We start from the raw sequence: 17,333 nt of genomic DNA on the forward strand, positions 1-17,333 counted from the left end.
TATTATTCAATGAATTAATAACAATTTCCCACGGCCCTAGTACGCAATAACATAAATAATAAACGGTTTATTTTTTAATTTCTGAAAAGAAACGGTTAAATACGTAATGTTAAAACAAAAATGTTAAATGTATCACGACGATGCTTAGCGGGGTTAGTCACGAGTATTCACTGTATATTAGTGTGCCTTACAATACATAGATGCCATTTTACATTACAGTGATCACAGCGTTACGTTTTTTTTTCTATATTAATAACAACAGTCACATAATGCAAGCGAGCTTAGCTTATTTACAACAACATATTTATCTATAAAATTCATTCAATAACAATAAAGAAAAACGTATAAGAAACGTATCGAATACAATAAAATGTTCTGTTTTGTGTAAAAACTTACAAAATATATATCAAAAAGTTTATGCGTAACATAACAATCAAAAGTAACAAGGTAGGTAATGTTTTTGCCAATAAATATGACTATGGTATTAAAACTAAGAAATACTAGTTGCTATCTAGGATGTTGATCTCTAGAACATTACATTCATATCAAAAATATACTTTTTTTTTTCAAAAATCTGTTGAGATAGTATGTCGTGTTTCGCACCACGTATGCTTAACCGACGCATACACGTTTTAAAAGAAAAAAATGTTAGAAAAGGTGCACGACAGAGTATCATCAAGTACATAGAACAGACACTTCTAGACACTACACTCTTGACCCGTAGCGTTCATAGCTATTTGGGTACAGACAACAGCTAGAAGAGTGGAAGCGACCATAGTGCCATACAACAAACTACGACATGCTATCTCATGGAAATAATTGTAAAAACTAACGTGATGTTCTTTGTGTCGAAGTTAACGATGGTGGATATGAAGTTGTCCTTCATCACGACGGATCGGATGCTCTTCCAAGTGTCCCCCTTTTCGCCCAGGAGGGTGCAGATGGACTCCAGCGCCATCTTGACCACGGAGGGGGGGTTGGCCATAGACCTCACCTCCACCAACTGCTGCTTCTTGATCGAGCGGACCGCTGTCGTATGGAAGTCGCTTCCAATTTAATACTAAATGTCGTTACACTCATGATCTTTTCAAACTTCATTTATTTATTGATATTATATGTACTTCAAACTTGTGTTTATTTGTTCAATGAAGTTTGATATCATGACTATAACGACGCTGCTATAAATACGTGCTTGATATCTGAATTACTTTTGATTGTATAAAGAAACAAATATAAGGCAACTTAGCACACTATTGCATTCAGAAATCAAATGATAAAATAAATAAATGTTTACAAAAATCGAGGCATCTTTCTTGTGACTGCAAAATTCAAATGTTAGGTCAGCAACAAACTACTACACCAACGGTTATGAAACAGTGACTAAACGAGTAAATGGACTAACGTCATCGCCCATGTTCTTGGGACAAAACAAAAAACGAAATGGATATATAAAATCGTACCGGTTTTAGTTCAAACAAGAGTACATTATAAAGAAGTACTTTATTTAGAACAATATAGTGACGAACATTTAATTAAGCCACTTACCAAAACAATAGTACTCAACATTTTAAAAGTTAACTTTTCATTAATAATAGATACACATAGAAACAAGAAGTGACCTAATTTAATCACCCGTCAATATATATTTCTTTAAAGCCAATAAAGGGACTTTACACAGTAAAATTTCTAATAAAACATCAAGTAAGTCCTTTTATTCTTGCTAAATAAAGTCTAGTTGTAACTAAAACCGGTACATAAATATAAGGATACCACATTATCATGCGAGTATTGTAAAGAGTCAAACCATTTTGCGCCTCAATGACGGCGGGCTCCACTTGCGCGAGGTCGGCCATTACATCGCGACGCTTCGCTTCTATCTCCTTCGTTTGTTTTTCTAGAGCCACCTGTATTATAAACAGTAGTTTAGAAATATATATCAGACCTGCAGAGAAATAAAATTAAGGCTGCTCCTTAATATTTCTCTGTAGGTTTAAATGGTGTTGGTACGCGGTTTTCAATGAATCACCCACTTTTTATTAGTTACAAATCCCATGTGTGTTATAGGATATAGGGGATGAGCTAAGGAGTCATCACGTTACTTTATTAGGTAAGATATTAAGCTTGACTAATTACTTAAGCAAGTTGCTAGTAGTAGCAACTTGCTTGAGTTGCTATGAAAAGAAACGGACGACGATCGTAGGGTCGTAGGATCGTCGTCAGTTGCTTTTCATAGCGATTAGGGAAGGTATAATCATGTCCACTTAAAGTACGCAACCACAGGCCCGCATCGTACGTATCCCACGCAACGGATTTCAGTTTGTCTTGTATGGAAACTTATACAACTGCGTCCACTGATCAGCGGGCCTGTAGACGCTTACATTTAATGGTAAGCAGTGAGTTGCACTTGCCATTTGTAAAAGAGCATAATGCTTTGATAATAAATAAGAAAAAGTAGAAGATAAATAGTCCATACCTGAATCTCTTGACTCTCAACCTTCTTCTTCTCAGCCTCCTGTTGGTCTTTCACCATCTGTCTCAGCTTGGCGTTAGCGGCTTCGTTCTTTTGTTGCAGTTCCTGTATTAAAAACGTAGAATTAAACATACAATTCCATTAAACTCTGGCACTACAACCAGAGTTGAATTGTAATATGTACTTACTTTTGTCTATCGTTAATTCGCCTCATGGAATATTGGCCAACATACAATGTAAACTCCTATAGTCTCTATTCTTTCATTTTAAAAACCCAACAAGAATTTGTTCAAAACTGGGCCTCAGCTTTTGTGATCTCTCCACTAATGATGTCCAGCTGTTAGGGTTCTAAGTACAATTTGACGAAAAACATTGGGAAAGTATACCTGTGACTTGACAGCGAGGCTCTTCTGCATCTCTTCAACCTGTTCGACAGTCTCCGCGATCTTGCCGAGACCGACGTTCAAGTGCAGCTGTTGCTCCTCCAGGTCCGCTCGCTTCTCCGCGTATAGCTTCACCATTTGTTGGATGAAGTCTAGGTAGTGGCTGGAATGAATTGATATAGATTGTTATATTACTTGTTTGAAAAGATAGGGATTTTAAACTGACATCTTTATTTGTGCAACTGTTTACTGTGAAACTGTTAACTGTGTGTTTGAAAAACTAAATGTTGATAAATAAATCCATCATTCTTCTTAACTGCAAGTATTTTTTTATGTTTGCAACAATTATGCTGGTTTACTCTGGCCAGAATATTGAGTATAGTATTCATTTCTTACATTGTTTGACAATGAATGACAAAGAAAAACTTCTCGATTTATAACAACTTTACAGTGCTCTTCTTTACAATCAAAGGTGTTTCAACTTACCGAGGTGTAATAGCCATAGTACGGTTGGCTCTCTTGGCGAGACTAGCATTGGCCCTATGTAAGGTCTGGTGTACATAGACGCAGGCGTTGACCACGGCCTCGCGGTGCGAGGGTCGCTCGCCCACCTCGCCGCACGCTGACGGGAACCCGTCCGGCGGGGTGTATTCAGCTGAGTCCAGGTCCATGCGCTGAGTGAATTCTTTACCGACCTGTAAGAGTGTTAGAAAGGGAGATAAAAGATTGATTCTTTTAAAAAAGTCACACGAATCAAATATGTGTTACTGAATTTTGGAAATGTCTCTAGCAGTAAGGTAACACTGGACAAAATAGTGGACACTGTAGTATTGATGTTAAATCAGAAATTGCAATAGCTACAGCATGCTATATCATTGTTTGTCACATCGAGTTGATCCCCCAAAAGCGATGTTTAAGTTCTATGAAGATGACAAATTAAATTGGAATTGATGTATCAATAATTTAAAACCATTAAAATACATTTGTCACAGTATGCTATAATGATTTATATGACATTATTTATACAGAAGAACACCTCATCCTCAGATTTATTTTATCCAGAACACCTCGTCAAACAATTTTGTTTAGTAATAAATAACTTACTTGGAACAGAGCACCATCGCTCCAGTCTCCGAACCAGTTAAGCACACATCTGTTGAAGAGAGCGGGCGAGGTGGCGGCGCGGTCCTTCAGACCTTCGGATGACGGGTTCATTGTGAACACCACGTGCAGGTTGCGCATTACTTGGCCGGTGAACCTGTAAGTCGGGGATTTCGATTATCTTATTAATAAGAGATTGGAAAGATTAATTATTGTAGTTTTTTCCATGAGTATGGGAGTGGCTTTCACAAATTACGGATAATTGCACCTGCCCTATCTTTTGTTTTAAACAGTACAATCAAAACAATAAACATGGTAAATATACAGCCGGATAATAAAACTATTTTGCTGTTAAGAGTTTGTTTATGATAGAACTCACCATTTGTACAACTCGTCGTTGGAATCCAACATCAAGCCTTCACGCTGTGCACCTTCTTTGCACTGAGTCATAAGTGCCGCAAACTCATCTCCTTCGAATAGACCGGGAACCTAAAAATAGTAATAAACACAATAAAATAAATAGTAATACTTAGATACCGTGGCTTCATTAAGGTTTCATTTGAGATTTCAGCGTAAGTTGCACAGCTAATGTAATGGTGCACGCTCTAAGGAGTATAACCAAAAATGTAATCATATTCTACATACCTGTCAATTCTAGTTTCTTATAACATTATCGAAGTCCAAATATAATGTTTATTTAGTCTCGTTCGTACACTGTATTACATTTGTTCTATAAGTTCTATAAAAAACACTGTATAACTCACTTCTCCGTTAGCCAAGAGAGTGTTCATCCTCTCGAGGAAGCCACTGTCGAGTACGTTGGACTCGTCGAGTATGAAGGCCACCTTCTCGTCCCGACACCCGGCGCGCCGCAGCACTGAACGCAAGTCCTCGTCGAAGTCCGCGCCCGTGTATTTGTTGTGCACCTAGGAAGAAAAATTAGATTTTTGAAAAATGGACCTTATGGTTTGAGATATTGGGTTTATTTTAGGCTGATTAGAGTACTATGTTTATTACACATTTTATTGTTAAGTATGCTTAAATGTAATCTGATCAACTTAGGTGCTTTTTTAATCATAGACATAATTATGCTTGTCTTCAAAACATTGTCTCATTGAATTTGATCTTTGGAGTATATTTTTAATACCATCTTTAGACATCTTTTAGTAACTTGTTTATCGTAAAAAGTCTTATTTTTAAACACAAATTACCTTAATCTGGAAGATGCTAAGTCCATTCATCCAGGCGACGAAGCGACTGAGCGTCGTTTTACCAGCGCCGGAGACTCCAATGAGCAGCAGATGTCCCTGCGGCTGCCTGAAGATACGGTCGATACGTAGCACGTGGTCCAGGACCTCGTCGAACAGTACCAGGGGCACGTCTAATTCTTCCTCGTAGAACACCTAGGCGGAAATAGAGAATAAGGATGATGAGGGGGTGTGAAAATTAAAAATCTGTTTAGTTCGTCAGTTGAGTAATGAAAATTTTAGACACGTATTTTTTTATTTTCTCGTATAAGATAGCAATACTTATATAAAATGAGTCAAAGTTTGGAAGTGGGAGCAAATTTCTACGTATAAAACATACTTAGAAGTGACGTCACGCGATATTTCAAAGCGATATATCTTCGAAATTATTTGTATCCGTAAGAAAATAAAAAATACTTGTCTAATATTTTAAAATAATCTACAAGACGGACATTAAAATTAAAATTTGTCATCTACCCTATAAGCTTTCATACATCGATATATAAAAAAGGTAATTCTTATTTTTCTAATATATTTTACATACCTTCAATCTAGCCTTGACATATTCACGCAGTTGATCCCTGTGTACTGGCACATAGTCCTTACTGAGCCAGTTGCTGTACAGAATAGGACGAGCCAATGCCTGCTCCCTGTTAATACCTGTAAAACAAAATTATACTTTAAAGTCTATAAATTAAAGTTCAATATCTTTTACTTGGCAAAGATTGAATAAACTTCAAACAAATTTGTACTTTAAAGTCGATGGGATTAAGTTCAATTTGCACTGTTTACCTGGGAAGAACATCATAGCGACGTTGTCGATGTTCTCGTCAGTCCATTGTCTCTCCGTGTCATCGACCAGACGATCTTGGAACAGACGCAGGGCTTCGTGCGCCCATAACCTTACTAGACCTTCGACGTTCAGGTTATCAAGAGGCCTGTAGAAGTAATTAATAAAATGTATGAAAATTAAAGATAAATATGGGATCATTGGGTTCCGATTGGTTTCCGGATTAGGAGAAGATTATGATGGATTTTAAAATCCCAAATTATAGATAGACCTGATAGTAAGCAATCGCAGTCGTCCATAGACACTCGCAACACTAGATGAGTTACAAATGCGTTGCCGGTCTTTTAACGATTTGGAATTTAGGGGATGAGGGATGCGAGAAGGGGGAGGGGGATTGAACCTCCGGTAACCTCAATCACAGAACGCAATTATTGTTTTATGCTGGTTTTTTATGAGACTGTAGGCTTAAAACCTCAACAATATAATTATTATTATCATAATCTTACCTAATAGCCTCGCAAATGCCCCGCACCCATCTAGTCATCTCTCTAGGCGAGTATACGTAGTGCGGCTGCATGTCCTGAGTGAATCTCTCCTGTGAGGCGAGGTATAGCTTCACCATGGCCTGAGTTAGAGGCTCCGCGTACCCACGCAGAGCCGGCTGCATACGTAGCATGGCGCGGGTGAATGTGCCGTAGATCTGTCAAGTAAAGGTGGGATTTAGTAGATTATCTCACTGTAAGGATTCTTCTCACTGGAACGAGCACCTAGCCTAGCTAGACAAATTATTATTTTTTATTTATTTGTCGACAAATTTGAAAAGTACCCATACATGGTTTAAACGGAATAAATGATTTGACTTTGAAAAGAAATAAGCATTGCTTGTTTTTAAGAGAAATTTGTTATTTGAGATTTATAAGTATTTTGTGTGAGTGAAAAAAAAAATCAACTATTTTGGTCGATCCGGAAATTAATTAGACGTCTGCGTCAAAGTCATGTAGTCATGTAGCAATAATCAATCATTATTTTATTAGATTTACACATTTGAGTAGTACAAGTACCTGTTCCAAAGAAGTCTCTCCAGGGTAGTCGACGTATATAACGGGCACGTGTCGCAGTAGCCTGTGAGAGAGCGGCTTCCGGCCGGGGTCCGTGGGCGGGTTGCACGCACCCACGAACTGGATGCGCTCCAAGTGGACCCACGAGTGGTCTGGTGGACAATTTTAGAGTAAACAACAAAGTTATGGGTGGGTTTAGGTAATCTGGGATTGATATAGTGTAATGTTTAGGAAATCTGACCGGAGAAACGATAAGACACTAAATAATCATCATTATTAATGTGTCTCGTGGATCCTATAAACAGATATGTCACTTTTCGTGGCCAGCTATGAATAAAATGAGAGGATATTCGAAGCGAGAGAAGTGGGAAGATGAAGAGGTGAATATAAAAGTAGGAGTATAATTATGAAAAAGAATAAGGAATATGAAGGAGTGAGTAAAACAGACAGTGAGGAATATGGAAACAAATTGCATGAATTTTGAATAATATAGGCAGAAAACTTACCACTGGCTCTGTAGAAGCCCTTATGTTCGAGCAGCTGTCTCAAGAAGGAGATGACACGCTGTGTTCCGTACTGATCCATGTCCGGCAAGTTGATTTCGTCACAGAACAGTACTAGCCATTTGCCGAGCTGTAACAAATATGCAATTATAGTCACTATTCATATATACACCAAGGTCTATATTACCATCAATTATGAAAACGTTTCCTATTAAAATGAATCAAACAAATATGAACTTTAAATCAAGAGAATAAGGTAAAAAATCCCACCTGTACTGGAGCCAGAACAACTCCATTGGGAGTCTTCCTATACTCGCAGTAGTGGTCGAAAGTCTTCAGCAGTAGTTCAGGAGTAGTTGCTGAGGAGAAGTTCAAGCCGACCACTTCCATGTCTGGCAGAGCTCGGAGTGCAGAGAATAGGGTCATTGTTTTACCAGAACCGGGTGGACCGCAGAGTACTGTGGAAAGAATATTATATTATAATATAAGGAGCGAATTTTGTTTATACAGAGCAAACATAATGAGTGGATTTTAACCAGACTGCGTGACGTCAAGAAAGTTATATTTTTGTTTAGGCTTTTCTTTTTCTAGTAGCGTAATTTGATATTAATATAGATTTTTTAAATATAGAATTTACTTTTTCGTAAGACGCGAAAACATACCGTATAATAAAAAGAGAACTTATTATCCACAATGCATTTAAAACGACTTACATTAGCTAACTGTGCATTATCACGACTAAACAAAATATGCAATATCTTTATTATATATATAATTCTTCTGTAAGTGTGTATGTCACTGAACTTCTCTTAAACGACTGGACTGATTTTGATGAAATTTTTTGTGTGTGTTCAAGGGGATCTGAGAATGGTTTAGATTCACAATTTTGTCCGCTGGACAATGTTTTTTTAATTAATTTTTAATTTATTAGTAGTTGTTGATTTTGGAATGATTTACATCGGATCCGACGGACGGCGCTACCATCGCAGTGTCAAATATTAATGACGTTAGATATTGTCATAACATTTGAATAATAATTTTCATCAAAAAGGTCCAGAATGTTTTAGCTTATTAAAAAAAGTTTAAAATTTTCAAATTAACGTGTAGACAGGACAACGTCTGTCGGGTCCGCTAGTATAGTATAATATAATATGCAAAATTCCAACCTCAACATTTGAAGATGCTTTGACCCTTTTAATTTCTATTACAAATAAAAATAATTATAAAACACACGTACCGAGCGGTTTATGCTCAGCGAGCCAAGTATACAGCAGTGCCTCGTGTCGCACGGTGTCCAGCGTGGGCACCACGACGTCGGGCGCCGCCACCTTGTGGGTCTCCACCTCGATCTGGGGGACCTTGGCCGACCACGGCACCCACTCGCCCGTTATTGCCACCTGGGTAATAAAAGTCAAAGTCAAAGTCAAAGCATTTATTTCAATTAATCCTAAATAAGGCACTTTTGAAACGTCAAATTGAATTGTCCGTCAGTCTATCTGTCAGTGAAGCTAGGCGCTCGTTCCAAAGTGTTGCTTCGAATGGGGAAGAACGAGCAAGAAACTCCATTCTTACTCTTTTTAAAAAAATGTTTTTTACAATATCTCTGATACATTATTTGATCATTTACCTATTTCTAGACAGTTAAATACAAATCTAGATGCGACTAAAACATTGTCCAAATGTCGAAATCAATGAAATTCTTACGAGATATAAAAGAAACTAATGTATGTACAAGACTGAGTGTATATAAATAATATTTTTATTTTACCTCAAAGTCGATGATGTGTTGGTTAGCTCCACAGTTAGGCAACTGCATGGTGCTGGCAGATCGGATAAAGTCGCCGAGTTCATTGCGATCCTAGAACCAAAACATTTATTACAATTTCAAAAGTAATATATGTATTAATCTCATACAAGAATCACTATTTGTGAAAGGCAATAGGTAGCATACTGAAACTGACATCAGCACAACAAGCTATCCCGACCAATCAGTTTAATTTTAATCAGTTATAAAGTAGCTTCAAGCGCTAGCTCCTTATATAATGGCACCTACAGTTTAATACTAACCTTGAGTTTAGCATCACCGGCAAACGACCACAGCAGAGAGTACACGAGCCATTTCGGTACGTAAGCTTCCAACTGTTCATTTGTGATCGGGAAGTCAGGGTGCTGACGGTTGTAAGCGAGGATGTTCCTAAAAGGAAAATGGATACAATAGACGTTAATAAAATTATTATTGCTTATAGTCTAGGACGTATTGACTACAATAGATGTTAATGGCTTATAGACTTGGACGTATTGACTCAAAGATTATATTCTCGTGTTTGTATCTAAAGGCTAGCAAGAAAGTTGTACTTTAGTATTGAGATATTGTCCCACATAGTATAGTATAAGTTCTAATACACACATTAATAGGTAAATTAAACACTGAAATTCACCGATCACTCTACTTATAGTAGATTGAATTAATCAGTTGCGGCCAGATAGACAAATTAAGTCTTTAAGTGCCTATAGAAAACTTTTGAAGGAAATCCTCCGCTAACGTCGGTCACCGGGGACCACCACGGCGGTCAATGTGTTAAGGACGAGGTCTTTGTTTTAAAATTAAGTAGTGATTAACCACATTTCACTTACCTAACACCACGGTTAAGCATAGAATGCAGAGAAGACAGCGCTCTATGGCGTGTGAAGTCCATGATATGGTCGAGGCTGACCGCGCGTTCCAAACATTTGACGACCAAACCGTCGCCGAAGAACAGGGGTTGCAGAATAGAGGCTACGTCGCGTTGAGTCTGTGGATAAGAATAAAGTTAAACGAATATGAACCTTATTTATAAGCGGCTGGAAGTGCTTTTTACCTTAAATTAGTGCAATGGTCATAACTTACTTGTAAAGCAGGAGACAAAATGTTTTCTGTGGCGTTCTGATCTCCACCGGCAGTTGGTGCAGCCATCACGATGCTGAAGGAATCTTCTTCTCCATCTTCGAGTGGGATGTTTCTCAACCTAGGAGATAATTTTTGTTAGTTAAATTCCTTACATTCTATTTCCAATTTGAGCCAATTTTTGAGTCTGAAGCGGTTATAATGACACGGTCTTCATGAAACAGTTTGTTGCTTACCTCATAAGATAGTTCTCGAAGATCATTTCGGTTGTCAGCACGTCTTGTGAGAACCAGACCATACCACAACGAGAGACCGTAGCTAAAGTAGCGTATTTCAAATCTTGTACCTGAAATTAATACGTTTATGAACATTGATTTGCAATTTCGAACCTTATGCCAATCGTGATAAACATGCAGTTACAACTACAATATTTTATCAAAATAAATAATCTACATTAATGAAATGGATTTGCAATTTTGGTCCTTAACCCCATAAAAATAAGAATCAAAATCAAATATCTCACTCACCTCAAACATCACTCGTACATTAGGAGGCAAAGACAGACGTTCTCCGTTGGGCAATGTGAGCAACTTGTTGTCATCAAGTACTGAGTTCAAGTTCTCTACCCATTCCGGATCTACGTCACCGTCGAATATAATCCATTGACGCTTGTTGATTTCACCACGGACGTTGTCGATGATTTTCCTGGATACAATGGTTTTGGATATTTATTGTGTGAACATGGAGTATTTATCTGTACTTTATTAGTAGTACAGCATATGTCTAGGTCATTACTCGTTACTTTCATAGATTAAGAATGGACCACTTTTTACTACACATCATGTATACGAAGGACACAAGTGTAAGGCGACATTGATGGTTACCATAAAATAAAATAAAGTGTTTTCCCCGATGGTCAAAATATCCAAAGGTATTTTAAAGAACCACACAATGTTGACTAAGAACGGTTAAAAATAAACGACTGTGTTCGTTGTTATAATTATGTTTTCACAAATATTTGTGTACTATATCGACGTACCTGAGTATATGTGTGAAGAGACCATCAGTCCATTCACGAGTGTTAGGATCCAGTACACCGTACAGTGTTTCCTTGGACATCGCCTTCGGGTCGATCACGTGAGCCACGCCTTCAACGCCTTCGTATCTATAGAAAATAAAAGTATGTAAGCAAACTGATATTGAGTGCTAGAGTAACTTCAGAGTTCTCTTCGTCGTTCCCTGATCAAAATATAGCGGCCATTGCAGAACCTTTGTAGTGGAAGCTGGTGTAACGAATATCATTTAGTTATTTAAACAAATGTAATCGTTTGACATACTCACTAATCGATGATCTAATCGATTTACTTTTGATATCTTAAATAAGAATAGAAATGTTACCTCTCAAGTGCTTTAAGCAGTACGCGCCACGCAGTAGACTTTCCGCTTCCTGAAGGTCCGACCATCATAAGACCATGGTTCAACTTGCAGATTTGGTACAATTGAAGGACCTGCACACATTATTATACCAGTCAGTCTTGAACCAAAAACAGATCCATAATTCCTTTATTAACCTCTTGATTGCCAGTATATGAGACTCAGATTGCTCAGTAACGAACGTTTTTGGCATTCTGATTGGCAGGCGCGAATGAACCAACCAATCAGATCGCCGAACGCGCTCTCATTTCATTTTCGTTCAACGTAAAGTAAACTCGTACTAAGGGTAGAGTTCTATGTTCCGGCAAACAATGAGTTATTGGAATTATGGATATAATTAACATACATTTTAGCACAAAAGAGTAAAGTTATAGTTAAATTCAAAAGACACTATAAAGAAAGAGAGAGGAACTTCTCTAAACAAGAAGCTAAAGAGGACATTTTGCACAAAGTAAGGGAACGTAGAAGCCCAAAAGTTTCATCTAGAACTTACTAGGAAAATCCACAAGTTTCAGCAGTGAATAGTTTGAGTAGATTGGGACAAGGATGCGTAAAAATTCATTGTAAAAAGTGCATAAATGTTGATATTTTAAAAATATCTAATGAAGTAACATTGAACATAGTATAGGACAAGTTTAGTTTCGAGTACTGTAGAGTAAACATCAATATTTATGCGTACATTTATAATGTAAATAGCAAAACTGTAACAAAAATACATAAGGAAGTATTGAATCAGTGACATTTCGACCAGGTGTAGTGTGATGTTAGCTTAGAATGAATTACAAGTCGTCATATGTGAATGGTGCCTGGAAAATATTATTGTTGGTCGCTAATGGAGTACTCAACGCAGCTGGTACTTTGAACCAGTGTTGCAAATAAAGTTACTATAAAGTTACCGTGTTGGACGAGGGCAGATTTTAATCAGTAATAGTCAAATACTCAGACGTCACTCAATTTTAAGACCCTCTCAAGAATAGTTCTGTCCCAAGAAATTATTTGTAAATAACAGATTGCACAATATTTAATTACAACTTAAAATTGAGTAGCATTTCAGTATTCGGGCGTAAGAGTCTGAAACTCCTTCTCGCCTAGGCAAGGCGGGAGGGAGGCATCAAATGACTCTTTGTTTGATGATTACCCATTCTCAGAAAAAGCTGACTTTGAAGCTTCATAACTAAATAAATAGATACATAGATTGATTAATGTAGTTTTGTAAAATGGCGAGTACTCCATGAGCCACCAACCCCGTACCGAGTCAACACACATGTCCACAGCCCCGGGCCACTGACCTTCTCGATCCACGTGCTGTGCTGGGCGCGGGTGGCCGCGCTGCGCCTCTACGTGCCATAGCGGGTTAGCATGGAAACGCATACACACTCACGTACTACCGTATTATGATATTTATAATAGGTAATATGCGTACCACGAGACTGGCTTTTACTTATAAGTAATCAAAGAATATTATATAAAAAAGAATTCAAAAGTGTCGGGTAAAAACCAGCCTCATGTCATGGATAAAGCAAAATGTTAAATTGTTATGATCATCGTCGCATGAAATATAATATTTATTAATAAAATACAAGTTACATTTTTAGATATATTATAAAAAAAAACTCATGACACACCATCACCTATCCGGTTAAATGATTTATATAAGTTATGGATGTTATTATATATTAATATAAATTAATAATAATAATTAATAATCAAACGACGTGCATAAAATGGATGGTGTTCAAACAGATTGACTGTGCAGTCAATGAGATGATGGTTATCAGTTAATATCCTCGACCAGTTTATTATTGGGGCATTCATTAGCTGGTGTTTAGTGAAATATGGTACCTTGTCCATCCAGGTGGATCCTTGTTCGTCACCTTCTCCGCAAACCAAGAACTCTTCGGCGCATACCGCACGGATCTCATTCTTCAATCCTGTTGGAAAATGTGTGAGGTGACGTTTCGACGGTAATTTAAGGAGACATTACGAAAAATGCATTAGATAACAATTAGATATACAACGAATAGTTTTTGGACTACTGCAAAGATATTTGATAACAGCAATGTTTGAGTATGCTGTATTGCATACTTTAAACCTCCATTCGATTTGCACTTTACGATTAACAAAACAGTAAAAGACTAATAGAAATATGTTTTGTTTTTGGTTCATACGCTATTTTTCGTTTCATACGTTTACGTCTATGTTAAGGTTTGAAGCATTCTGCATCTTTGAATATGCTATTATAGAGGATGTTTTACACAAAATACTTAATTTTATTTATTACTCAACTAAAAATCGTGGCTTACCCACGCACATTAATGGAGAAATGCTCTACTAGTGTCAAGTTACAGAGGGACTCTTCATCGTCGTCAGTAGGCTGCGCGACGTCGCCGCTTTAAAGCTTTAAAGTAGAGCTTTAATGTAAGTAAGTAAGTAAACCATGATTTGTAGTTAATTTAGCATGTCTCACGATAGTTATTATAAAAAAATACTTACCAGTCATCTCAGCCCTAGTATACCCAACGTTAGGGAAGACATCGTTGAGTAATGAGAACAGCAGCGGTATGTCTTCAGCGACTAGCTTCGGCACCATAGTCTCACACACTGATTGGATCAAAATGTCTTGCTCCGGCAAAGACTCAGCAATCGACGCCTCATCGGGAACTTCAGTACCACGTTCAATCAGATTCTCCTATAATACAACAACGATGCTAAAGTATTTTAAACTCTATTCCTAAGATGGTAAGGCAGTTTTTTGTTCAAAGCACATTTATATAAGGTTTATAGAAAACAGACATGTCAAGACACACAACAGTGAAGGGCAGTTGACTACTTTTAAATGTTTTTTTTTTTAAGCTAAGAGGAAGCGTATTTAGAAAATTGTTTGTATAAATATAATGTAAGGAATGGAAATTGCCTACTTAGATATTTCCAGCCAATTTCATGCGAAAAGGACATTTAAATAAACAGGGTGAGTTTTTATAGCACTTTAACAAGTGATTTAGGGATTTTTTAAGACATTTTATCCGTTTGGATCAGTTCCTATGAAAAAAACTCACCCTGTATAGAGTTTAATTGCGCTAGAGTTTACCAAAGAATCGTTTATATTCGTAAAATCACCGTTGGTGCCAATTTTCTACCCTTTATACAATTTATCGATATCTTTTACTAATTAACACATTAAACGCCATGGGGGGCAGAAGTGACCGCCGCTAGCGGAGGATTTGCCTTCAACTGATTTTTGTTGGCTGTCAATGTGTTAAGTAAAAATAAAAGAGATAGCAAAGTTTTCATGTTCTAAATAGAATTTTAAACTTTGCATCTCTTTCTATCGCTAGTCAGTAAATGATAAAGATAAATTAATACAAGTTGGTTGAAGTAGAAAACATTCGGCGCCATTTTCCTTTTTTTCTTTAAAAAAGTCAACTACCGTATTGTTATCATAGCTTACCATATTCTGAAAAGATTTTTCTAGTTTCTGTTTGTTCCGAGCATAAACAAACAAAACACGTTACAATTTATTCTATAAAACTTTGCTATCAACCAATTTTAGACCTTATTATGTTCAGCAAATAGCTTACATTATTGTGACAAGAAAATGAAATATTTTTTTATCAAGTCTTGTCATATAATGTCTGTTGATAAAGCCATGGGAAATGATGACTTATATCTACTGTGAATAAGGTTGTATTTACCTTGATCTTCTGAATACGGTCACGTTTCACGTTACCAGCAGATACGAGTACGGACTTGAGCGCTCGCAGACCAAAGTCGTAATGCGATTGGTTGGATAACTGCTCGTCACAGAGTCTGCAAGAACACCAATGATATTTTACATCCACATTTTACACAATATAACTTTATAGACACAAAAGAAGAAAATAATCGAGACGATGTTACTTTGAAATGTAAACCTGATTATGTATGATACTAACAGCTATTCCATATAAGAATTAAAACTGTAACATGTTACAGAGTAGTTGTTAAAGCTCATAATCGAAAGACACTATTTGAAACATCATTGTTTAGTGTTCAGTAATAGCAAAAAGTTGTGTAATTTTCACACTTATTTTCTCACAAAGTCTTGCTAGAAGAATCATGTAAAATCTACTCACTTGAAGAACGGCACAATCTTGCAGGCGAGTTTCTCAGCAGTCCTGAACCCTTGACTGAACAACATGACTTCAGCAATCAGCTGCCTGTCCGGAGTGGTCATGGCCAAGCTTCGGAACAACTTCTTCAAGTTGTCAGGCAGGTTGGAACGTCCAGCGTATCCAGGGTTCATTGTGATGAAGATAGCCATGTCTTGGCTCACACGGACTTGCTTGCCTACCAGTTCCACTGTTATGGACTTGCCTAGAAATAAAAAAAATGTTGTAGATTTACATTAGGAAAGCGTTGTAGATTAACTGCTGCACTTACGTCCAAATACTCAAACAGCATTCAATTTTAAGACGCTCTTAAGACTAGTTCTGTCTGTACCAATTCTTTATAAAATGACAGATATAGCACGATATTTAAGTACAACTTAAAGTTTAGTAGCATTTCAGTATTCGGGCGTTAGAGACATTTAAAGATTACTTAAACTATTCCTTAGTAACGATTTTGTATCGAAAACGATTGCTAAGGACTGGATTAAGTAATCATTATTCGTTTGTCATTGATACTTACTGGTATTGTCTCCTTCCTGGTGACTCTTGAGAGCTTCTTGGATGGTCTGCACTTGCTGCGAGACGGCTGACAACATTCTCTCTTCCAATCGATTGAACTCGTCGAAGCAACCCCAGGCTCCCACCTAAGGGAGAAAATGAGTTTTAATACCCATATGACTTGCTGATTGGTAAGATAAGGTTTGGCTAAGGTTTGGATAAGAAGATAAGGATTGGCGATATTTCCGTTACGATTGAGGAGGATAATAATGTAAATATTCGATAAGTAGGGGAAAGTAAAAATACTTAAATACATTTTGATATCAAAGAAAAGTGAGCTTAATTACATTGTGTTAAAGTTCAAAATCACGGAGATGTTCACTTATCCTTTACTAAATTAATGTTTAATTACCTGACAAAGACCGACGAAGATACGGCCCATGGCCTGGAAGTCGAAGGTCTCGTCGCAGTTGAACACCAACACGAACCGACCGAGCTGGTTGCCGAGAGCCTTCACCGACTCCGTCTTACCGGTACCGGCGGGACCTAAATAATTTTATCAAGTAGTAGCATAAATAATAATATTAGTAAATAGTCCCACTATAGTTGGACCACACCCTCCAAACGGGCTACCTGTCATAAGTGATTTTTATCAGATCTCTCGCTTACACTTATGTTTATTGTGCAGTATATTCATATTCTTTTGACGTGACATTTCACATGTTTGCAATGGCCCAACTATAGTACCTAATTTTAAGTCTTCTCTGATTATAGGAGTGAGCCATACACGATTTCTGACTCCATGCTATTGTTGCGA

General features: G+C 37.2%; 1 protein-coding gene across 4 annotated transcripts in view; it reads right to left on the bottom strand.

The window, feature by feature from the left end:
- The window catches only part of LOC118274050 (dynein heavy chain, cytoplasmic), a 50,697-nt gene that overhangs the window by 13,626 nt on the left and 19,738 nt on the right, over nt 1-17,333 (bottom strand). For 2 of the 4 annotated variants that reach the window (XM_035591398.2, XM_050707779.1), the window contains exons 39-68: nt 16,929-17,062; nt 16,539-16,662; nt 15,983-16,223; nt 15,563-15,677; nt 14,364-14,559; nt 13,713-13,801; nt 13,160-13,207; nt 11,835-11,944; nt 11,476-11,601; nt 10,964-11,141; nt 10,673-10,782; nt 10,440-10,557; nt 10,187-10,344; nt 9,620-9,746; nt 9,321-9,410; nt 8,790-8,949; nt 7,823-8,010; nt 7,556-7,682; nt 7,053-7,201; nt 6,498-6,691; nt 5,994-6,139; nt 5,746-5,861; nt 5,166-5,357; nt 4,719-4,880; nt 4,334-4,443; nt 3,958-4,111; nt 3,340-3,548; nt 2,857-3,016; nt 2,474-2,575; nt 1,805-1,904 (exon numbers count right to left, since the gene is read on the bottom strand). In XM_035591398.2, coding sequence (XP_035447291.1) covers nt 1,805-1,904; nt 2,474-2,575; nt 2,857-3,016; nt 3,340-3,548; nt 3,958-4,111; nt 4,334-4,443; nt 4,719-4,880; nt 5,166-5,357; nt 5,746-5,861; nt 5,994-6,139; nt 6,498-6,691; nt 7,053-7,201; nt 7,556-7,682; nt 7,823-8,010; nt 8,790-8,949; nt 9,321-9,410; nt 9,620-9,746; nt 10,187-10,344; nt 10,440-10,557; nt 10,673-10,782; nt 10,964-11,141; nt 11,476-11,601; nt 11,835-11,944; nt 13,160-13,207; nt 13,713-13,801; nt 14,364-14,559; nt 15,563-15,677; nt 15,983-16,223; nt 16,539-16,662; nt 16,929-17,062 — 4,233 coding nt within the window. Of the gene's footprint in view, nt 1-833; nt 1,030-1,804; nt 1,905-2,473; nt 2,576-2,856; nt 3,017-3,339; nt 3,549-3,957; nt 4,112-4,333; nt 4,444-4,718; nt 4,881-5,165; nt 5,358-5,745; nt 5,862-5,993; nt 6,140-6,497; nt 6,692-7,052; nt 7,202-7,555; nt 7,683-7,822; nt 8,011-8,789; nt 8,950-9,320; nt 9,411-9,619; nt 9,747-10,186; nt 10,345-10,439; nt 10,558-10,672; nt 10,783-10,963; nt 11,142-11,475; nt 11,602-11,834; nt 11,945-13,159; nt 13,208-13,712; nt 13,802-14,363; nt 14,560-15,562; nt 15,678-15,982; nt 16,224-16,538; nt 16,663-16,928; nt 17,063-17,333 lie in introns of all 4 variants that reach the window. The other 2 variants (XM_050707780.1, XM_035591400.2) reach the window with 2 other exon arrangements.

Source organism: Spodoptera frugiperda, chromosome 3 (genome assembly GCF_023101765.2).
Source record: "Spodoptera frugiperda isolate SF20-4 chromosome 3, AGI-APGP_CSIRO_Sfru_2.0, whole genome shotgun sequence".
NCBI classification, from domain to species: domain Eukaryota; kingdom Metazoa; phylum Arthropoda; class Insecta; order Lepidoptera; family Noctuidae; genus Spodoptera; species Spodoptera frugiperda.